Here is a 24674-nt window from a genome sequence, read left to right as displayed (position 1 = left end):
GCCTATCTGGACTGGTGAACTGGTGTATAGGAATGTTATGGTTATGGAGACCCTGCCTCAAAGCCCGAGGCCCTAGGCAATCTCTGCCTATAGGTAGCGTAGTCCGACAGGCATATTTAATAGGTGTCAACAAACCCTTTAACCATTAAACATTATAAAACCATATTATGTAAGAAGAAAGCCCTCAGTGTAGCAGGACGTGTGTAACTGTAAAGTTGCATAAGTGTGTGTAAAAGTGTCGGGGTGTTTGTGTTTTGGGGCCAGTATCTTACCAGATGGTGACGAGATTTCTTGGCACTTGGATGCTCTGGTAGTCTCTAGCGTGGCCAGGGGGGACGATGATCTAGGACTGGATGACGAAACCTTGGAGAGAACGCAAGAGCATTTTATTCAGGCATACCTCCACATCTGGGTTTCATAACCGAGGATGAGCACATTCAAAGGTACATTAGCAAAGTTAGCCGTTGACATTCAGTCATATAAAATCATGCTCAGAACAATTGCCAACACTATGGAAACAAACACAGTCATAACACGGCAAAGCTAAACATTTAGCAGCGTTTACTGCAAACCAAGCCACTGAAAACACTGGATCATGCATGACTCGGAAACATGCAGCGATGTTTTGCCTTTGCGATTTTATTTCTGTTTATTTTGCAGCTCTAAAAACAAATGTACAGACGGGCATAAAATGAAGCTTACTCTGCTATCTGGACTCGCTCGTGAGGAAGACGAGCGTCCGGATGAAGACCCGGGGCTGCTCCGCTGCTCCAGTAAGTGTCTGGGGAAAGTGGGTCTGTATCCGTGAGGATAATCCTTGGAGGATTCCTGTGTGTACAGCATTCCTTCATGAGGAACTGTGGACGCTGTCTGCTGGCTGGATGTGGAGACGCCGCTGGGTGAAGCAGATGTTGGAGTAGCTCGGGAAGGAGACGACATCACAGTGTCCCGAAACTGGGAACCCAAGTTCTGGTAATACTCGGCCATCCCTTGGTTGTACGCCATCTCCGCCTGTACAGATGGAGGATACTGGGGCGCATACATCGCGGGATAACCGGGCTGGAACCCCGGCATGGCCTGTACCAGACTCGGTGTGGGCATGAACGAATGTGCCATGCTCATGGCCATAGACAGCACATTTGCCAGGGAAAACAGCGGTTGAGTGTGAGGAGGCCACATGGCCGGTGTGTGAGTCGGAGGGGGAGACATCAGGTTGACGTCGGAAACAGGACTTGAGACGTCCGAGCTGAAGGGACTCGGGGAGCCCGGGACGGATGAAGGGGACGAGAGGGAGTATGACGGACTGCTGTGTATGTGGGATAGGGGAGTGTGGGCGGGTTTGGGGGAGGCTGGGTGAGGAGGGTACGGGAAGGGGAAGTGGGTGGCGGTGTTCATGTATGAGGGTATGTACTGCTGCATGTGAGGTAGTTTGGAATGAGGCATTCTGGGATCAGGAGGATAGACTGAAGCTGATGGGACGTGATGAGGATGAGGAGAACCTGCGAAATGACAAAAAACATAAGTCACAAGGGTAGTTTAGAGTGAGATTTGTATATAAAGTTGCTTTAAAAAAGCATGCAGCTGTGTGACGAGGATATTATAGTAACTAAAACCATGAAAAATCTGTTTTTTTTTACTTGAAATAAATTTCAGCTAGTTGTCAAGGCAACATTTCTCAAGTTCATTTTGACTTAATGCATAACAACTATTTAGACATTTTAAAAAACAAATGGGGAACAAAAACACTTTCAATTTTTTTTCAACTTTACATTTAAAAATTAAATTTAATTAAAAATTAAAATGAATTAAAAATGCAATTAAATATTGATAAAAACTATAACAGTACCTCATTGATACTAAAATAACTGCTGTGTGGTTGCTCGTCACAAATATTTACAATTTTAAATATAAAATTTAAGCTTGCTAAATGCATAAATGTAAAATGTATTTTTTCTTTTTTATTTATGAGTATTTATATATATATACTGTATATTTAATTATTAATGCTCTTTCCCAATTTTCCCAAACGTTTACATTTAAAAGCATTACATTTTTAAAAACACTCATTATTTAATACCATTGTTACATGTAATCTGTAACATTTTCTAAACTAATATCCATTTTTTTGTGCTGTACATTACAATATTGTGATGATCTCACTTGTAGAATCTAAAGCGGCTGCTTTTAGCTTTAGTGTTTTATTTCTAATTCATTTAGACTAAATTGCATAAAGTTGTAATATCAATATCAATATCAATCATGTCTGCAGCACAGATATGTGGCTGAGTTACATGACAAAGTTAATATTAGTGATGCCTATGTGAGCACAACTACACTCACAGCTTGCAAACAAAACCAATTCATAAACATCTGAAAGGTTGTTCACTATACACTATGCATCTATAAGTTTATATAGAAAGCGTTTAAAATATGCTGGAAAGATCTGACACAAACCTACTTTGGATGTACGCCTAGCTAGAAGGCTCTCCAGAAAACAACAAAAGCTACTGTTGCAACTGATTTAATCACACTCATTCATAAGCAATAACCGAACCTTGATTGCAATACTCGTGTGAATACAGGCAATGATAAATGACCGTAACTGGTTCCTCCTGCTTTGTGCGAGCCTAAGCAAACAGGATGAGGTGTCACCCTCGCTCTATTTCACACACCTATGGGCTTGTCCCATCATCTCTCATTGTGCATCCGTCAATGCTAAAGTGAAAGGCCTCAACACAATAAACCTTTCACACAGTGCCATCTCCATGGCAATACACAAAGTGTTGTCTAACACTGTATCTGATGGGTCCATTACGTCAACAGCCCCAGTGAACGATCGATGAAGCCAGCGAGCCTGACATTAAGGAAAATAAAAACCAGCTGTGCATTGGCTTGTAAAGCTCCCATTGCAATGGAGGCTGCTGGTAATTTGGTCGGATGAAAATAATTGCTGTAGACATCATAACAGTGGCTCTTGGTTATATCTGGATATTCTTTTTCAAAAAGTGAACAAACAAGATGCATCATGGAGGCACGGAGCCAGAAGGCAGCAGAACAAAATGTTCTGTGGGAGGGACAGAAAAGCACCAGCAGCGGTGGAGAGACTTCAGCAGGCAGGGGATCTGGCTGGATTTGTGGGTCTTGGTATTTAATTTACGACAAAGCTCCCCGATGGGGAGAGCAGAAGAGCTTACAAACAGATGTGGGGAGCAGAAGTTGCACTTCAAATGTCATTATCTGTCACTTTGATGAACTGGGTTCGTGGGTTGTAAATGTTCCATGTCTTTTTTTCTGCCATTCCCAAAATATATATGCAGTTGACTACAACACTGTAGCTAAAACAGTAGGCCATGGGTTTAATTCTCAGGGAATGCATGAACTGATCAAATGTATACCTTCAGTGCAGGATAATAGCATCTGCCAAACGCATAAAAGTAAATGCAATTCCATTTCTGTAGGTAGATCTTGTCTTGATATAGCCAATAATAACATATTCAATAATAAAAATGACAAGCTTTAAATATCGTTCCGATTCTTTGAGAATTAGTAAGTCACACCACAACTATAACGATAACGACAAAGAGAAACAATATCATTAGAATCTCTTTCAGAACAATTTTTTTCCCAGCCGGTGAATGACAGAAACATCGACAGCCGATCAGAATCCATCTGACTTTAAAGAGCTCTAGCATTTAAAGTGGCAGACGACAAAACTGCAGCAAGCTTATAATAAACAGAACTATATCGTCCACTGGTGTGAATGCTGTTATCGTTATAGCTATCGTTACAGTTATCGTTCTTGGTATGAACGGGTCTTAATTTGGGTAAAACTATTGTATTATCTTCAATAAGCTCAATATGCTAATGTGGTCACAACAGCTTTTGTTGTTAAATAAATGTTAAATAATTGCATTTGAAATCAATTTTATTTTACCATGTCATTGTTCAGTCAAATAATGTAATATTTAGCGGGTTTTTTTCATTCAGTTGCATAAGCTTTTTTACTCTTGTAGTCTTAGTAAATTCCGTGGGTAAAACTATTGTATTATCTTCAATAAGCTCAATATGCTAATGTGGTCACAACAGCTTTTGTTGTTAAATAATTGCATTTGAAATCAATTTTATTTTACCATGTCATTGTTCAGTCAAATAATGTAATATTTAGCGGGTTTTTTTCATTCAGTTGCATAAGCTTTTTTACTCTTGTAGTCTTAGTAAATTCAGTTTTTTTTTTATTCTGCTTTCACAATAGGAAAAATATATCTATAAAAGCTTATTTCTGCCACAGAATAAAAAAATATCTCATAATTCTGAGTTCACATATAATTCAGACTTTTTTCTTTCATTTTAATAAAAGTCAGAATTGCAAGATATAAACTCAGAATTGAGAGAAAACAAAATCTAAATTGTGAGATAAAAAGCCGCAATTACCTTTTTTTATTGTTTCATTTTAGCCGAAATAAGCTTCCATAGATAACCGATGGGGTCTTACGATCATTTAGTAAACAGTATCAAATGAGTTACTCCAATAGAATACACAAAATAATTTTCATTAATCTTCTCAAATCCTCACTTGCACCTCTCTCCATCTCTATTTTTGACCTGATGCTCTAAAACTTTAAAAACTTCTGATCACTATTCATACTCTCTTAAAAATAAAGGTCATTTATGGGCATCTGTGGTTCCAACCTTTAACATCCATAGAACCTTTCCATTCACAAAAGGTTATTTTTATAGTGGAAAAAGGTTCTTTAGATTAACCCAAAAATGGTTCTTCTATGGCATCAAAAAAAAAAAAACTCTTTATTTTTAAAGGGATAGTTCACCCAAAAATGAAAATTATCCCATGATTTACTCACCCTTAAATATGGATATTTTTCTGACACAAACGCATAAATTTGCTTCAGAAGGCCTTTATTAACCCCCGGAGCCGTTTGGGATGCTTTTTATGATGGATTGATGCACTTTATTTAGCTTCAAAATATCATGGGCTAATTTTCATTTTTGGGTGAACTATCCCTTTTGAGTAACTGTGGGGGCGTTGTTAAAGTACGGAGTCATAACAGACCAGATGCCGTATTGTTTATCAGTCAAAATGACGTCTGTTGATGTTTTAAATGTTGTTTAGGTTAACACAACTTTCATTATTTTTTGGAACCGTGAAGACAGCATTCACAGCCCACAAAAAAGTTGCCTTCAGCTAAAGCAATTACCCAAGAGTCCCATGAGCAAGGCGGATACAAACTGCATCTTTGAGTTACTATATATGCAGAAGGCGCCGGCTACAGCCTGATGACATTTAGAGCGGCCAACTTTCATTCCCACTCACAGGAATAAAGCAGAGTTACACTGGAGAGAAGTGGTCACTTACCCGGGGCATTATGGAAAGACTGTGAACGTAAGAGTGGACGTGTGGATGAGGTAATGTCTCCAGCGGCTCCCGGAGGAGAGGCTCTTGCCCCGGCGCCCAGACCAAACTCTGCTGGAAAACATACATGTATATGCGTGAAAAAGGTGCTGGATTGAAAAGGCTTGAAAGAGTAACTTCATGTTGGCATCATCAATACTCAATGGATAAGTTTATGTAAGCTTACCTGGTAGTGAGGAAGAGGAATGAGCTCGTGCCAGACTGTGAAGGTTTGACTGTAAGGAAAAACAGTGCGTTTTATATTATAAATGTCCTTTCAAATCCTGTTTTATAGAGGCTTCATTTACAGTGGGAGAATGTTTTTGAAAGATGTGTCTGACGATCATCAAGGGTGCATTTATTTTTATGAAAAATACAGTAAAAAACTTCATATTGTTTATACTGTTTTGTTTTTTTTAACTCATACCTATTCTAATCTTTTGACGAATAGTTCACCCAAGAATGAAAATTACCCCATGATTTACTCACTCACCCTCAAGCCATCCTAGGTGTATATGACTTTCTTCATTCAGATGAAGATAATCAGTTATATTAAAAAAATTCCTGGCTCTTCCAAGCTTTATAATGGCAGTGAATGGGTGGTTGAGATTTTGAAGCAAATTAAAGTGCATCCATCCATCATAAAAGGTCCTCCACACACAGCTCCGGAGGGTTAATAAAGGCCTTCTGAAGTGAATCGATGGGTTTGTGTAAGAAAAATGTCCATATTTAAAACTTAAAACTTCTGCTACGAATTCACTTCAGAAGGCCTTTATTAACCCCCCGGAGCTATGTGGAGCACTTTTTATGATGGATGGATGCACTTTAATTTGCTTCAAAATCTCAACCACCATTCATTGCCATTATAAAACTAGGAGAAGCCAGAATTTTTTTTTAAATATGTATTCATCTGTCATATACACCTAGGATGGCTTGAGGGTGAGTAAATCATGGGGTAGTTCTCATTTTTGGGTGAAGTATCCCTTTAACTGAAATTCAATTGAATGTAAAATTAAATTAAATTTTCATTTTTTTTATTCACTTTTAATCACATCAGCAGTAAAAACAACTTAATCCAGTATAACCTGTATTCTGTCATTGATATAACATTGCGCAATCTTGTCACTTATTTAATTACTGCACAACATTCAAATTTTAAACGCATGGTATTGAGAACTGAAAGTTTTGAAGCCTGCAGAGGCTAACTGGGAGTAACAGTGGTTTATTTATTAGTGTAATATTCTTTAATGACAGAGTGCTTAAGTTTAATTAAGGTTAAGAGCAGTTGATGTCTGATCGCTGAATCTCTATGAGCTCCTTTACAGCTCGCTCTACTTCAGCCATACACACAGTCATTCTGCAGACTATTCATGCCACAATTAACATGACAATCACTCTCTATGGACGAAACAGCTCATACATATGCCACTTCTTCTGCATAAACTCCACAGCTGTGCCGCTTATTGAAAAGGAGGCCTGTGGTTTGGGTACAAGGGTTACATTCTGTCATCCTCCGCCTTTACACTTTGAGCATCTTGAGTGAACGATGCAGGAGACTTCAGAGACGAGCATTAGGACGCCTGCAGGGAGGAGGTCTGGGATGCAGCTACTCTCGCACGGCTGGTTGTAATCAGGACCTGGTCTGCATCCAGCAGCCCGCTCTTGAGTGGAGGTTACGCAACCCCCAGGGTACCACGCACGAGTGTGTGGGTGTGTGTACCTCCATTATTCTGTTATAGATCTCGAAGTCCAAATAAAACAGCCATTGTTCTGCTTCTCTGTACTAATTAAGACATATCTGCAGATCAGTTGACTGGCAGGCTGGAGTAAACGGAGACTGTGTTTTGTTCTGCAGAGTTTGGACACAACGTGAGGATTTCATCGCAAAGAACTGCAAAAAAGAGTTCATTACTGTATCTAACATATATGATATATATATATATACATGTAGTAACACTTTATTTTAAGGACCAATTCTCACTATTAACTAGCATGCATATTACTACCATATTGGCTGTGTATTAGTACTTATAAAACACATATTAATGCCTTACTCTGCATGACCATATTGTAGATCCCTTAATCCACCCCATACCTAAACTTAGCAACTACCTTACAAACTATTAATAAGCAGCGAATTAGAAGAATATTGAGGCAAAAGTTAAAAGTTAGTTAATTATGAGAACTGGAAAAATAAAGTGTGACCAAAACTGTTACTAAATAACAAAAATGTTAAGGACAAAAATGTATTTCTGTTTTATTAAGCAAATTCATTAAGTATTGTCAATGCCAATATTGCATTTTCATGATACAGATACAGATACAGAGTATTTTCATGTGTCAGAACAGAATGGGTTGTTTATGTATTGTTTCTGATTTTTGAAACAATTAAAATTAATTGAATTTGAACAACGACTAAAAATATAATAATAATCATCATCATAATAATAATAATAATAATGTGCATTATAAACATTTAAAAAATAATATTTAATAAAATGTATATAATATAATATTTGTATTATTTATGGCATATGTATGTAAAGTTGCTGCAGTAAATGTTTTTTTTTTTTTTTACATTCTTTGGGCTATGTTTAACAGTAAAACTGTTAAGCTAACCATTAAAATTATACATATTTTGTTGTTTTGATATATATTCTGTTGTTTCATGTTGAATATACTATGGCATACCATGGTATTGCTGAGTGCTATTTATAAATAAATAAAATAATACATTATCAGAACCGAAAGTAGAAAAAAGTAGAAAAAACTATCCATTGTAAGTCTTCACTGTCAATCTAACTTTTTGTAGTTTTGGAGAAAAAGCTCTGTGATTACGCAGGTTCCCTTAAAGGGATAGTTCACCCAAAAATGAAAATTCGGTCATTAATTACTCACCCTCGTGTTGTTCGAAACCCGTAAGACCTTCGTTCATCTTCGGAACACGATTTAAGATATTTTTGATGAAATCCGAGGGCTCTCTGACCCTCCCATAGACGGCAAGGTAACTACCACGTTCAAGGTCCAGAAAAGTACCAAGATGATCGACAAAGTAGTCCGTGTGACATCAGTGGTTCAACTGTAAACTTACGAAGCTACGAGAATACTTTTTTGTGCAAAGAAAACTGAAATAATGACTTTATTCCACATTTTCGTCTTTACTACGTCACTTGTGGAATAAAGTCGTTATTTTTGTTTTCTTTGCGCAAAAAAGTATTCTCGTAGCTTGAACATGGTAGTTACCTTGCCGTCTATGGGAGGGTCAGAGAGCCCTCAGATTTCATCAAAAATATCTTAAATTGTGTTCTGAAGATGAACGAAGGTCTTACGGGTTTGGAACGACACGAGGGTGAGTAATTAATGACAGAATCTTCATTTTTGGGTGAACTAACCCTTTAAAGCCTCATTTACATTGTAAATAGCGGAGGAAATCAGAGGACACTGAAATGCACATGGTGCACACAGATCTCAACCAGCTGCTCAGTGTTTAGTGTCCTCTTTTGTGCTGCCCAGAACAGGACAAAGTGGTACAGAACACGCCTCAAGATCATCAGCTAAACCTGAAACACTAATTTTCAAACAAACACACTCACAACAACAGAGAACTCAAGATATCGATTGTGTAATCGCTTGATCAGAGCACACACCCTTACCTACAGCCATAAACTATCATTCATCCACTACCGCAATTACCCAGACATCTTAAAAAAGCCGCTCTCATAAAATTATCTGCTATTACTGCATACATCTGGTTCTACAAACAAAGCGGAAAGTAAAAGTACGTGTACAGAACAAATAATTGATTTAATAGGAAAAGTAGGTATTTAAATAATTATCATAATCTATATTATACAAATTATACATTTAAATCATTATTTTATTGATTATAGTATATACACAACCTGATAAATATTTTTGTGAAAAAAATTATACATTTATTTGAAACTTTATAAATGTCTTTACTGTCAATTTAATGTGCTAAAAGTATTATTAATATTATTTAATATTCTTACTTACCTGAAACCTTTGACTGGTTGCGTATCATGGTTTCCACAAAAATATGAAGCAGCACTACTGTTTTCAACATTGATAATAATCAGAAATGTTTCTTGAGCAGCAGATCAGCATATTATACTGATTTCTGAAGATCATGTGACACTGAAGACTGGAGGAATGATGCTGGAAATACAGCTGCGCATCACAGAAATCAAATGCATTGTAAAATATACCCAAATCAAAAACAATTATTTAAAATGTTAAAAATATTTTTAAATATTACTGTTTTTACTGTGTTTTTGATCAAATAAATGCAGCCTTGGTGAACAGAAGAGACTTCTTTCAAAAACCGTAATGATTCCAGTAATGTAAATTACAATGAATTATATCTAATACTATATTTTATAGTTTTATATATTTAAAATAATTTAATAATTAATTAATTAATTATGCAGATGCTTTTATCCAAAGCGACTTACAGTGCATTCAGGCTATATTTTTTTTTTTACCAGTATGTATTTATATAATAATATTATTACATTATATTACAAACATATTATAATATAAAAAATAAACAAGTAATAATTGACATAGCTTATTGGTAGCTATCACAGTGCAATGGATAATGAATGTGAGTGAACTGGACAGGTTTCTTTACTTGCAGGCTCACCTGAGAACCAGAGAGTGAGTGGACGGCATTTATATACGAGGGACGGGCGACTCCGTAGCTTTCGTGGTGACCCGATGAGTCCTTCCTCATCATAGACTCTGCTCGCTTAATGATGTCACCGATGCGGTGAATGAAACCTTCCTTCTCCGAGGGCAGGATGAACTCATTATGCACCTTGAGGGGGTGAGAGAAAAGGAAATAAACAAAACCAAATGAGCAAGCCTGACTTACTGTACGAAGCCCATCCATTCTGTATGCCGAGGGCGAACTGGCACACGTAGCGCACGTAGACCATGCGGGGATCAAGGGGGCTCTCTGTGCAATGCAAACTACCCCTCGACTACTTCAAATGAAACGGGCTTAAATTGAGCATGTGCATGCTTATGGACACTCTTTTAATTCAAGGCAGCTTTAATTAAGTTTGTCCACAAGCTGAGATTTTAACACACCACTAATAGCAGTGGGTGTTCATGCTTCGACCAATAACACGCCAGGAGTGACTCTGCGCTGCCAGGACTCTGAGACCAAACAAAGAGCTTCTGTATGGGAGAAAAGGAGCTGCATGCGGTCACTCAGTCATGTAATCCAACACACACACTTATTGAGCAATATACAGTCAGACGCTCATATAGACAATAGGCGTCCATCACTCTTACACTATATAAGCCTCACATTCATGGAAAATATCAGCAGTTCATTAATATTCAATTTATACTTCGACGTGAACTTTTTCACGTTTTTTTTATGGTTGTTCTGAGATTTTATTCCTCCTCTTCTAAATTCATTCATCTGAAACACCTCCAAACCACACTGGTGCTCACTTCTTCATTGCTGATTATATGTGAGCCTGGAGCACAAAAGCAGTGTTAAGTGGCTGGGGTATATCTGTAGCAACAGCCAACAATACATTGTACGGGTCAAAATTTAAGATTTTTCTTTTATGCCAAAAATCATTAGGATATCAAGTAAAGATCATGTTCCATTTTGTAAATTTCCTACCATACATATATCAAAACTTAATTTTTGATTAGTAATATGCATTGCTAAGAACTTAATTTGGACAACTTTAAAGATGATTTTCTCAGTATTTAGATTTTTTTGCACCCTCAGATTCAAGATTTTCAAATAGTTGTATCTCGGCCAAATATTGTCCTATCCTAACAAACCATACATCAATGGAAAGCTTATTTATTCAGCTTTTGAAAAATTGACACTTAGGACTGGTTTTGTGGTCCAGGGTCACATATGTAATCTGGATTCTGAAATCCAAAATGTAAGTACTTGTAATTGGATTATATATTAAAATACTATACGTTTTAAAATACTCATAATCAGACTACACACACTTATTGAGCAATATACAGTCAGACGCTCATATAGACAATAGGCGTCCATCACTCTTACACTATATAAGCCTCACATTCATGGAAAATATCAGCAGTTCATTAATATTCAATTTATACTTCGACGTGAACTTTTTCAAGTTTTTTTTTATGGTTGTTCTGAGATTTTATTCCTCCTCTTCTAAATTCATTCATCTGAAACACCTCCAAACCACACTGGTGCTCACTTCTTCATTGCTGATTATATGTGAGCCTGGAGCACAAAAGCAGTGTTAAGTGGCTGGGGTATATCTGTAGCAACAGCCAACAATACATTGTACGGGTCAAAATTTAAGATTTTTCTTTTATGCCAAAAATCATTAGGATATCAAGTAAAGATCATGTTCCATTTTGTAAATTTCCTACCATACATATATCAAAACTTAATTTTTGATTAGTAATATGCATTGCTAAGAACTTAATTTGGACAACTTTAAAGATGATTTTCTCAGTATTTAGATTTTTTTGCACCCTCAGATTCAAGATTTTCAAATAGTTGTATCTCGGCCAAATATTGTCCTATCCTAACAAACCATACATCAATGGAAAGCTTATTTATTCAGCTTTTGAAAAATTGACACTTAGGACTGGTTTTGTGGTCCAGGGTCACATATGTAATCTGGATTCTGAAATCCAAAATGTAAGTACTTGTAATTGGATTATATATTAAAATACTATACGTTTTAAAATACTCATAATCAGACTACGCTGTTAAAAATATTTGTAATTTTAATGGTAAAAGATTGTTGCGTACAAACCTGTTGGTTAACGGCAAGTACCTTTATATACTGTACAGTGAAAAACTGTAATAGATCTACACTCAGAAAAAAGGCACAAAAGCTGTCACTGGAGCAGTATCCTTTCAAAAGGTACACCTTTGTACCTTTTTTACCCCTAAAGTGTGCATATAAGCACATTAAAGGTACATATTAGTATACTTAGTATCTAAATTGTACATAATTGTACTATTTGGAAATGTACAACCCCAGTGACAACTTTTGTACCTTTTTTTGTTTGTGAGAGTGTAACGTGACATTTTAAATAAATTTACAGTAAAATATAGTTAAATGTACAATACAATACAATGTATGCAAGTAATCCAGCCAGTACTGCTTTTTTAACAGAAACATTTGTCGCACTCTGATGCAGTGCATGAATTATTAAATCCCAGAATAACCTATGACAAATAAACATTAAAAAAACTAAGTTAAGACCTCTTTTGGATTAAAAATATTAGACTTTCTTCAAATTATATAAGTATCTGAGGAGTGCAAGTACGCAGGCAACTTTCTATCTCACATACACAATTTTTTATTACTTGTCTAGATCTTTACAATGTGATTTTCTGGATTTTTTTTTCTCATTTTGTCTCTCATAGTTGAGCTATACCTATGATGAAAATTACAGGCCTCTCTCATCTTTTTAAGTGGGAGAACTTGCACAATTGGTGGCTGACTAAATACTTTTTTGCCCCACTGTAATTTTGACAGTTCAAAATTAAAGCCAGTGTTGTAAAATAAAAGTACCCCTTCTGACAGTTATTGGCAAAACAGAAAAACTTGGTGCTCAATGCCTATAATTAAAAAATGGCAAAAAACTTAGTTAATCTTAGTTGTTAATTTCAACATTTATCAATAAATTCAAATCAAAAGTTGTATCTGTTAATATAATTTAATAGACATGAGTTAACGTGAGCTAACAATGAACAGATATGTTTTTATTAACTAACATTAACAAAGATGAATAAATACTGTAACAAACAAACAAACGATTGGAGAAAAAAAAAAGGGAAATGGGATCGGGAAAGGGTCACTAGCCTATGGCTCTGACAATCTCCCATCTCTAATCTACCACAGTACGCTCTGCTAAATGAGTGAGGTCTGGATACGTGCCTCACTGAGGACTTTCTCACAAGGTTTTCACTAAATGGCACTCATAAGAGCATATCACTCACTGACGGAGGGGAAGTACAACATTAGCTCGTGGGATTTTCCTGATAAGGGCGGCAGTGGGGCATTTGTGTATCTCTGCTACAGCTGATAATGTGTGTGGTTGTGTGCTTACATGTGTCCCATGACTACTACTGGATACTAATATCCTCATCCTAATGTAGTCAAGACATTTGATATTTATGTTTGATTTAACTCTACAAAGAATAAGCCATTATGAAAAGAGAAAACAATGTGTTGAAGGGATAGTTCACCCACAAATGAAAATTCTGTCATTAATTACTCACCCTCATGTTGTTCCAAACCCGTAAGACCTTTGTTCATCTTCAGAACACAAAGTTAGATATTTCTAACCCTCCATAGACAGCAATGCAACTGACACGTACAAGGCCCAGAAAGGTAGTAAGGACATCGTTAAAATAGTCCACACGCACACACATGATGTCCTTACTAACTTTCTGGGCCTTGAATGTGGAAAATTGCGTTGCTGTCTTTTCAGGGTCAAAAGCTCTCAGATTTCATCAAAAATATCTTAATTTGTGTTCCGAAGATGAACGAAGGTCTTACGGGTTTGGAACGACATGAGGGTGAGTACTTAATGACAGAATTTTCATTTCTGGGTGAACTATCCCTTTAACGAATGTATTTAAGATTTTAGGCACCTACCATTACCGCAGCAATGTCTTCAGGGTTGTCGCCATCCAGGTCGAATTTGAAGGTGACCATCTTATCGTTATGGGTCTGTAGCTGACACTCAACTACCCGGTCCACTTTATCAGACACCTGTGAGGAACAACACACACAAATATTCTGTATTTAATATTTTGTCATCAACTGAACATACATTTTGTTGCAAGTGGCCAAATGCTCTTTGGGATGTGTTTGACTTATTGTGCTTATTGTGTTTGACTGTGTGTTTACTGTTCATGTCTCTAGCCCTTTGAATACTAATCAATGCAAGTCAAACGGGTTCTTTATAAAACAAATGACTGAGGACATACCGTACCCACTCAGAGAATGATCACACATGGACATCTGCTAAACATCTTGAATTCACATGCGATATCATTCCAAGATATTGCCATTTGCACTTATAACAATTTTTGATTTCCATCATGGATTTACAGAAGTGGAGAAATGGACTGGTGGGCGGTTAAGCACAGTCTCCAACCGATATAACGGTAAGTCAAGTCACCTTTTTTTAATAAAATCTAAAATATTATAAAATATACTTTATAAAATACAGATTGTTTCAAAGCAGGAAAATAACAATCAGTGATGCAAACTTCATCAAATATGAGACCAATTCAAATTCTGCTGTAAAGCAGGTCTAAAAAGACAAAAGCATAATTTTTCAGCTCAAGTCGGTACAGTGTTGATTCCGTTCAGTTCAATAATTGTGTAAAGTTTATCAATTATGAAACTTATAGTTTGATTCAGCTATAAGAAGTTCTACAGAAGGCAATAGTGTCATTATTCATCTTGATTTAGTTCAAGTTTTGTTCTCAAGGCTGATATTTGGCATTTTTTAATTATCGGCATCAGGCACTTCGTTTTTTGTTTGGCTGAAAACTGTAGGAAGTCGGACTTTTATTTTGACACTGCTAAGAACTGTCAAAATTCTATTATAATATCTTTATAATATAAAATTAGTTATAATTTTATTTATAATAACAAATAAAAAGCTGTATTTTTCATACGATTAATTTTCGAATAATTTATTTTAGCAAATATTGTCAAATTAATATAAATATCATTGCAGAATTTACTATCTTTAAAATTAAATAGTGCAAGGTCATATGAGCTTTATATGGTTCATCGGCCAACCTGCTCTCTAAGATTATCGGTATCAGCTTCAGACATTAAAGAATAAATATCGGTCAACCTCTAGTTAGTTTGATGCATACGTGACTGGATCAAATGTTGAATTATCCTCACCCCTGTAATGCGCAGACGAGACCGCATTCTCCTCCTTAACAGTTTCCCTGCTGTCCGTCTTTCAGCAAACTTACTCCCTCTGTCTGACAGTCCATCGTAGCCATCGCTCAAGCCTGAGGTCACATCTGAAGCATAACTGTGAAGAAAGGATAACTAAATTACAAATTATTTACAAAAGATTATGTTTTGCATTCTATGGCATTCCAAACTGCAGGAAAATATCTGTGTGTGCACTTACAGCTATCATTATTAGCGATGTTTGCTAATGCATACATACTGTTGCATGGTATTTAAACATAAAATTAACCCTAAGTATTAAACTTCTGTGTGCAACTCACCCCAAACCACTTGCAAAAATCAAGTTTGTTATGTTAACCGTCAAATCAACACGACTAGCACTTTGTACAACCTAGTAAACTTATAAAAGCACAAATGTGACCGTCATGTAAAGTAAACGGGTGTTTGGAAGACCTGCAGTTAAACAGAGCCCATTAAAATGGTTCAATAAGCACAAACCACTGAGGAATTTCCCTCTCTCATCATCTCAACACCCTTATTTGTTTAATATCAGGTTTTTAAGGGAACACGGTACATTTAATGAGCGCTGTGTTCCCTCTTATTAGGTTTTACAAGTCTGAAGTAGTTAAACTAACTCTGTGCATGTCCTTCGTTTAGTTGTTGGCCTATGACCCCGTCGATCGTCAGTAATGTCCAGTGCACAGAACCCTTGTGAAAAACAAGTGTGCTTAATTGTGTTGAATGTGCACTTGTCGTATACTTTAAATCTTAAAAGTATATTTTTAAAAATTGTACTTGTAGATAATACATTATTGAAATAAAAGGCCACTTAAGTGTACTTAAAGAGTTACTTTCAAAGATTCACTGTATCTTAACACACTTTTAAAAAGTGCACATTGTAATAATGTCAATTTATAAGTTTTACTTTAAAGTACATTTTAATGTGTTGACTAACATACTAAAGCACATGTAAAGTACTTGATTATAATTTTAACTGTAGGGGATTTATATGTTATTTCAGTTAAATTAAACTGAACTGCAACTTCATCATTACAAATGTGTGATTACAAATATATTTAAATACATGACATACAGGTCTCAATAGAAATAACATTAAACCAATTAAGTATTCAAAAACATTACATTCAGTTTGCACTTAAAGTATACTATTTCAGTAAAGTGTACTTCTTTTTACACATGGGAAGAACTGCTGGACAGCAAAATGTATTTTTAACTGCACTGTTTTCTGGAAATCCAATATAACAGCTAAAGAGGAAAAACTAGACAGATGTAGTATTTGAATTGGCTTTATCTTTGCTGAAGTTCCACACACAGTTTGAGGCCTTGTCTGACTTTGGCCCGTAGGGACGTGGAGTCCATTCTGAGCTTGTTTCTGTGAGCTAATTGTGTCTTTTACCAATACAAGCCTCTGTTTTATCCAAACACTGGGCTTCCTACGAGGCCCACAAACACGTTTATAGCCAGCCTACCGTTTGGCAGACTCTGGCTCTTTTTGAAAGATCTCTGCCTGTTGAGGAACATGAAGTTCTAATGAGTGGAAAACTATGCTGTAATGGCAGGCATTTGCTAGGGACGGCGTCCAAGAGCCCTGTGGTGTATAAACAGTATCCTATAGGACATGGAGCATGTGCTCTGTTGCGAAAGATGAGAGGAGGGGATGGGCTCCTACTGAGCACAAAGACATTAGTACATCTGGCACTAAAGTAAAACATCGACCCCAAAGTCCACAGATGTGAGAGAAGAGCTGAGGGATAAAGAAAGCAGGTCTTTACCTGTCCACGGGTGAGGAGAAAGGGCTAAGCGGTCCTCTCTCGGTTTTACTAGACACGGCAATACTCTGTGGGAAGATTAAGGAACAGGCCTTCAGCTACGTGGAGTAATTAACAACAAACATCAAAGAAACAAGTTCATAGTAATTAGTGTAAATTAAGGTTAAATGGCTCTCCTGAGTTTAACTCGGGATTAAGTGAGGCCAATTTTGTAATTATAAACTCACTGAGGGGAAACGGAGAGCCAGGATTGGTGGAGTGATGGTGGGCGTGGGTGTGGCCTGTTGGGGAAGGAGGATTGGAGAGCAGCTGATGGTGCCATTTGAAGTTTCGGTAACATCCTGTAAGCCAGAGGGACTGAGATATCCATCAGTCTCACAGTCAGCTGGAGAAACACAAAGTTGTATTCTTTCATTAAAAGCTTGCTTTAACTCTTTTTCACCATCCAATCAATCCCCCAATGAATCAAATCAAGACCCACCAATGATTTTAGCATGAAATATCCTGTTTCACTCAGAAATACATTACGTTAAGGTCTTGATGACTTTATTCATAAATAGCACGGATGTCTCTCATATCAGATGACTTGGATCAAAGGCCAAAGGACACTAGAATTCATGGATCAAAACAGGGTTAAAAGCTTAAAGCAGATGCCATGTCCACCGCTTATATTCTTCCTTTAAAACAACATGGCAAAATGTCAGCGAAGTGCGTCACAACTCACAGCTTGTTTTAGCATCATTTCAGTCCAGTTCTAGTTATTTTAGTACATCAAATTAAATTAAATGAAAATGTAAAATGGTAAACTTAGTTATTTTTAGTAGTTTTGTTGTGCTTTTGTCATTTCTATTAGTTTTAGTTTTTTTAATGTCTTAAATGAGTTTTTCATTCAGTTTTAGTTTATTTTAGTACATCAAGTTAAACTAAATGAAAATAAGAAATGTTACATTTAGTTAGCTTTAGTCATTTTGTTTTGCTTTTGACTTTTTTTTTTTTTTATGTCAATTTAGTAGTTTTTTCATCTGGTTAAACTAAATGTTACCCTGGAGCACAAAACCAGTCATAAGGGTCAATTTTTCGAAATTGAGATTTATGCATCATCTGAAAGCGGAATAAATAAGCTTTCCATTGATGTATGGTTTGTTAGGATAGGACAATATTTGGCCGAGATACAACTATTTGAAAATCTGGAATCTGAGGGTGCAAAAAAATCTAAATATTGAGAAAATCATCTTTAAAGTTGTTCAAATTAAGTTCTTAGCAATGCATATTACTAATCAAAAATTAAGTTTTAATATATTTACAGTAGGAAATTTACAAAATATCTTCATGGAACACGATCTTTACTTAATATCCTAATGATTTTTGGCATAAAAAACAATCTATAATTTTGAAATTTTTCATACAATGTATTTTTGGCTATTGCTACAAATATACCCCAGCGACTTAACACTGCTTTTGTGCTGCAGGCTCACATATGACCCCAAAATCTGATTCTTCCTGTAATGATATGGATGGATAGATAGATAGATAGATAGATAGATAGATAGATAGATAGATAGATAGATAGATAGATAGATAGATAGATAGAAAAATCATCTTTAAAGTTGTTCAAATTAAGTTCTTAGCAATGCATATTACTAATCAAAAATTAAGTTTTGATATATTTACAGTAGGAAATTTACAAAATATCTTCATGGAACATGATCTTTACGTAATATCCTAATGATTTTTGGCATAAAAAACAATCTATAATTTTGACCACTACAATGTATTTTTGGCTATTGCTACAAATATACCCCAGCGACTTAACACTGCTTTTGTGCTGCAGGGTCACAAATAATAAATGAGAAACAGACAGACATATTTTAAAATAATTACTAAAGTTTTAACTAAAATTTAAATGAAAAATTAAAACTTTCAAAATTGTAATAAAAATGATTTGACTTTTTTTTTTTTTTATGTCAATTTAGTAGTTTTTTCATCTGGTTAAACTAAATGTTACCCTGGAGCACAAAACCAGTCATAAGGGTCAATTTTTCGAAATTGAGATTTATGCATCATCTGAAAGCGGAATAAATAAGCTTTCCATTGATGTATGGTTTGTTAGGATAGGACAATATTTGGCCGAGATACAACTATTTGAAAATCTGGAATCTGAGGGTGCAAAAAAATCTAAATATTGAGAAAATCATCTTTAAAGTTGTTCAAATTAAGTTCTTAGCAATGCATATTACTAATCAAAAATTAAGTTTTAATATATTTACAGTAGGAAATTTACAAAATATCTTCATGGAACACGATCTTTACTTAATATCCTAATGATTTTTGGCATAAAAAACAATCTATAATTTTGAAATTTTTCATACAATGTATTTTTGGCTATTGCTACAAATATACCCCAGCGACTTAACACTGCTTTTGTGCTCCAGGGTCACAAATAATAAATGAGAAACAGACAGACATATTTTAAAATAATTACTAAAGTTTTAACTAAAATTTAAATGAAAAATTTAAACTTTCAAAATTGTAATAAAAATGATATTATCTCAATGATACCACAATAATGTTGCAGTTATGGTTCTATCTGAAATTTTTAAAAAGTTTTCCTTTAATATTATTATTATTTGAGTTAACACCTATTTTATTGGAAGTTTTATGGTATTCATTTTAACTATAATAACCTTGACTGACTGCTAACATATCAACAGAGAAAATACATACACATAATGTAGGAATATAACAGTTAATAATGCATGAAATCTACTTCTTCATATCACAGTGTCCTCCTTTTTCTATAATTTCCACTCCAAGAGTGTGTCAAACTGCATGACCGTAACCCTCACCCTCCCTGATAAGCATACACATACTGGCTATTAAAAAGAGTTTATTTGTGGACGTCGGTTGACTGTGCCATGCTGTTTTCAGGTCTAGGAGAGCTGCCGGGCTTAACACGCCATGAAAGAAACATTGAGGAAAATTTAGGGCACTGCACAATGTAGTTTATGTGAGGCTCACTGGCCGTCTTGAAACCATGCAGGAGAGCAGAAAGACATCTGAAATAGTGGTTTCCCAATATGGATTTTTCAGTGGCTAATAATGAACCTAAAAAGTATCAGCCTGACTAGTGTATTGGTCTATCGCTGCTCAATAGTAGCATTATTGTAATCACATAAACATGATCAAATGAAGATCTGGTACGTACAGGTTGCTGAGGAGCAGCTTGTATGGTGGATGTGGAAGTGTTGATCGGCCTCTGGTTCCTCGGGCTCTGGTGGGAATCTGCCGTTAATCCCAGAATCCGATGAGCCAGTAATGGGAGAGCACATGGGTTCTGGGATTACAGGAGTGGGCGGGATCTGCACAGGAGAAGGGGTGGGGTTTTCAGATATTTGAACGTTGGATCTAGGCGATGGCAGCTCAGACTCTTCCTCAATAACTTCCTCCTTCTTCCGCTGCTGCTCCTCTGCTAGCCGACGGTGTTTTTCTCGCTGACGTTTGATGGCTGTAACGCGGTCTCGCATGGCCTTGGCGACCAGCTTGTAGTCGGCCTCACATACAAACCCCAGAACCACCTGGAAAAAATTAGATGATTGATAAAACTCTGTTAGTGAGAGTAAAACTTTATTAGTGCAACAATACATATGGGTCAAATCAAATTTAAATCACTATTTTTGTATTCAGATGAAAAGAAATATGGTGTCTACCATGACTTGGGTGCCTACACTAGTAACTGTGCTCTCAAATATGAACATGATCCCATAAAATCTACTGCAGTGAATGGGTGCCGTCAGAATGAGAGTCCAAACTGCTGAAATATAAACATCACAATAATCCACAAGTAATTCACACCACTCCAGTCCATCAGTTCACATCTTGTGTAGTGAAAAGCTGTGTAATTGTACAAACAAATCTATCATTAAAACATTTTTAACTTCAAACCATAGTTTCTGGCTAAGACACAAGTCGTTTATCCATAATATTGCTTTCTCCAGTTAAAAAGTCGTCTTGTCTGAATCAGGCGAGAAATATGCACAGATCAAGCACCGATTACAAATAAAAACAGTCCAAAACAGTTCTAAACAAATATGCTGGTGGATTTTAATGTGACAGGAGATGGACTTTTTACTTGTGGATTACTGTGATGTTTTTATCAGCTGTTTGGACTCTCATTCTGACGGCACCCATTCACTGCAGAGGATCCATTGGTGAACAAGAGATGGAATGCTACATTTCTCCAAATCTGATGAAGAAACTCATCTAGATATTGGATGGCCTGAGGGTGACTACATTTTCCATTTTGGGTAAATTACTCCTTAAATATTGCATGCAAGTGTGAAACATGGTGCCTTGTTATTGATGCCAACAAATTCTACATTCTTTGACGATCTAAATCTAATTTTTTCTTGGCATGAAGTGTATGAAAATGGCTCTCAATAACCTTTCACTCAACTCTGGAACAGTGTGTTTCCAATGAAACAATGTAGGCCAATGTTGTCTTGAAGACTCTATCATCATATCAGCTAGTCAAATTACGTGATAACCCTCCGTCGATGTGACTTAACGATAAATTTGTTCTTGATGAAAAGCAGACACGTTGAGAGATAAAAGACGAATTGTGAAGGTCCGGTCTAATAAAAAGTGGGATTCAGTCTGGACAAGAGAAAGGCTCCAGTTTCACAACACAGTCTTGAAGCTATTCTATCAACAGTCATGTGACCCTCTTCCTCATTTGGCCCTGCTCTCACATTTCCACCTTGATAATTAAAAAGCTATGCCCTTGAAACCATTATGCAACACACAGCAGGGTTACACAGGCCTGAAGCGAATGGTGAGGCTCATGTGCCACTGTGTCAAGAAAAACCTGCCAGTAGATACATACTGAGGTGTGTTTGAGACTTTGTGCTCTAGGAAGGGCAAGAGTTCAGTTACGTCCCCATATTACTGACACAGGAAGAGTAAAGAAATCTACCCAGAGTGAGGACAGATTGTTGGAAACGACCGACATTGTGAAGGTCACAGAGGAAACCTGTGTCATGAAGTCATAAGGGTAAAAACAAAGAAATCAAGCTTGGGTGAATCTGATAAAAGTACAGTTCTGCATCACATTTCAGCCCCAAATCAATAAATGATCTTTTGCTTAAGGAAAGACACAGTGTTAAATCTTATGGTAAATTTTGGTATTGTGACAACACTACTTATGATCATTGAATTTAAGAAGCTTTTGGCATTATTGTCTCAATTCTTACTACCAATTCTTAGAAAAAATATATAAAATATTTAGGGCTGCCAAATAGATTATTCACGATTAATAGCATCCAAAATAAAAGTTTGTGTTTACATGATATGAGTGTGTGCTATGTATATTTATATGTATATATAAATACACACATATACATGTATACATTTAAGAAATATATATATATATATATACACATTATTATTATATATAAATATATTACATATATTTCTTATATACGTTTATGTGTGTGCATTATATATACATAAATAGACAGTACACACACATATATTATGTAAACACAAACTTTTATTTTGGATGCGATTAATCGTGATTAATCGATTTGACAGCGCTAAAAACAACGTATTTCAGTAATGAGAAATTACACTGGAATTAAGGAAGTTGCTAAAACTTAAAAGTAAAATGTCTTTGCACATTACAGTCATGAAATCTGCCACTGTGAGTATTCTGAATGACCAGAAACTCAAAAGAAAACCGTCTGGACACAATAATTGAGCGGGGAAATGTGATTAACGGTCAAAAAATAATAATGCGATGCAAAAGCCTTTTTCCCCATTAGTTTTTGGGATGAAATGTAATCTGGATGTGTTTTTGTAAGATTCATCCACTTGTGTTGTGGTAACATGCACAGTAAACACCTGCTAAAAACTGGTAGGTTACTAAGACACACATATTTGTTTAATAGTTCTGTGTGATTGAATATCAATGCTTCTGGATCATTGTTGCAGATCTCTGCAGAAAACTCAACCCACATATTAACGTACATCTGTGAACACATACGCTTTGTTGATGCCTGAGGGGAATATCTGGGTTTAGTGTTAACAGTGACAGTAAACCAACGAGTCAGAGTAGATGGGAAATGTAACCACACCTTAGATCCCTTCAAGAAACACATATGAAAAGCTAACAGAAAGGGAGGTAAAGATCCGGTTGGCATTAGATTATGTGTGAGTGAAGCTCACCATCTCCTGCGCCACCTCCTCTGGCACGTCTTTGTAAAGCTCGAACAGGAACTCAATGGCGTTGTTGTCCTTGTACTTTCCGTGGAGCTTCTTGGTGCCGTCCATGCGAAGCCAGAGCTTCAGGCTGGATTTGACCATATCATCTTCCTCAGCCAATTCAACGTAAACGCCATTGTGCTCCTGGAAGAACGTGTGCTCCAGCAGGTCCTGGATGGTGTATCTAGACAGAAAGATCCATATGAAGCCACACAAACTGAATGTATGAAATAAATGTCAATCAATAGGTGGTTTAAAGCTGTTTTATATTTGAAATATAGGTTACAAGCACCTGTTTTCAATGAATCAAATTATTAAGCATAATAACAATAATTATATTATTAAAACTATTTAAGCTTCATGCTTTACTTTACATATGCATATGACTGTGGAAGGGTGGAAATGCATGCAAATAATAATTTCTAATATTATTTTGAACTAGCTTTTATTTTAAAACTTTAGTTTTCATTTTAATTTAATTTTAGTTATTTTGTTTTAGCGTTTTTACTTTATTAGGTTTACTCTTTTAGTTATTTACAGTAAGCAATTTTAGTGATTCAACTCGAACTTATTTTAGTTTGTTTAATTTACATTTTTCACTTAATATTTGTTATTTCAGCTATATTTAAATCACCAAAAATAGTTTTAGCTAACAATAATAACCCTGATATGTAACTTGTGACCGATTTTAAATATTGAAATATTACGTAATGATCATCACATAGTTAGCTCAAAACAAAAAATATAATTTCATAGGCAAAGCTACAAGGTTTCCCAAGTTGCTGGAAAGTGGAGTAGATGCATATTTAACATTGAGGATATATTATTATTTATCATTTAGGATGATTTTCTTTTTATAAAAACAATCTCTGTAGCATCTTTGTTGCTGATATTTTGCAGAATCCTAAGCAATTTCACTTTGTAGAACAATGCTGCATAATAATAACAGAATAATAGAATGCTTCTGCACAAGAATGTTTTAAAGAACACTTTCAAAGTGGAAAATCAAACAGGAAAATCAATAAAGTACCTTTCATCTTTGTTCATGCGGATACAGCCTTCAATGATTTCCTTTAACTCTGGAACTTTCACTTTGTAGAAACTGTCGGGCTTTATACCCTGAAAACAGCAGAAGTGGACACCAATTTCAAAGTCTGAGAAAAACATCAGTCAATGAGGCTAAAAATGTTTTAATATGTCACTCATCAATCTAATGTTCAAATGTAAATTAGATCATTCCCTTTCATATAATCTAATCACAGCCAG

The 24674-nt window shown here is 35.8% G+C and overlaps 1 protein-coding gene across 1 annotated transcript in view; it reads right to left on the bottom strand.

Moving 5' to 3' along the window:
- Nucleotides 1-24674, bottom strand: part of wnk4a (WNK lysine deficient protein kinase 4a) — a 70768-nt gene that overhangs the window by 5938 nt on the left and 40156 nt on the right. Inside the window, exons 6-17 of the mRNA XM_016246587.1 lie at nt 24439-24527; nt 23373-23592; nt 20356-20725; nt 17378-17535; nt 17154-17218; nt 15343-15478; nt 14071-14187; nt 10062-10247; nt 5595-5643; nt 5372-5482; nt 703-1499; nt 273-363 (exon numbers count right to left, since the gene is read on the bottom strand). Of these exons, the coding sequence (XP_016102073.1) occupies nt 273-363; nt 703-1499; nt 5372-5482; nt 5595-5643; nt 10062-10247; nt 14071-14187; nt 15343-15478; nt 17154-17218; nt 17378-17535; nt 20356-20725; nt 23373-23592; nt 24439-24527 (2389 nt within the window). The remainder of the gene's footprint in view (nt 1-272; nt 364-702; nt 1500-5371; nt 5483-5594; nt 5644-10061; nt 10248-14070; nt 14188-15342; nt 15479-17153; nt 17219-17377; nt 17536-20355; nt 20726-23372; nt 23593-24438; nt 24528-24674) is intronic.

Source organism: Sinocyclocheilus grahami, unplaced genomic scaffold (assembly GCF_001515645.1).
Source record: "Sinocyclocheilus grahami isolate Dianchi unplaced genomic scaffold, SAMN03320097.WGS_v1.1 scaffold802.1, whole genome shotgun sequence".
Taxonomy (NCBI): domain Eukaryota; kingdom Metazoa; phylum Chordata; class Actinopteri; order Cypriniformes; family Cyprinidae; genus Sinocyclocheilus; species Sinocyclocheilus grahami.
This window is presented reverse-complemented; position numbering and strand designations above follow the sequence as displayed.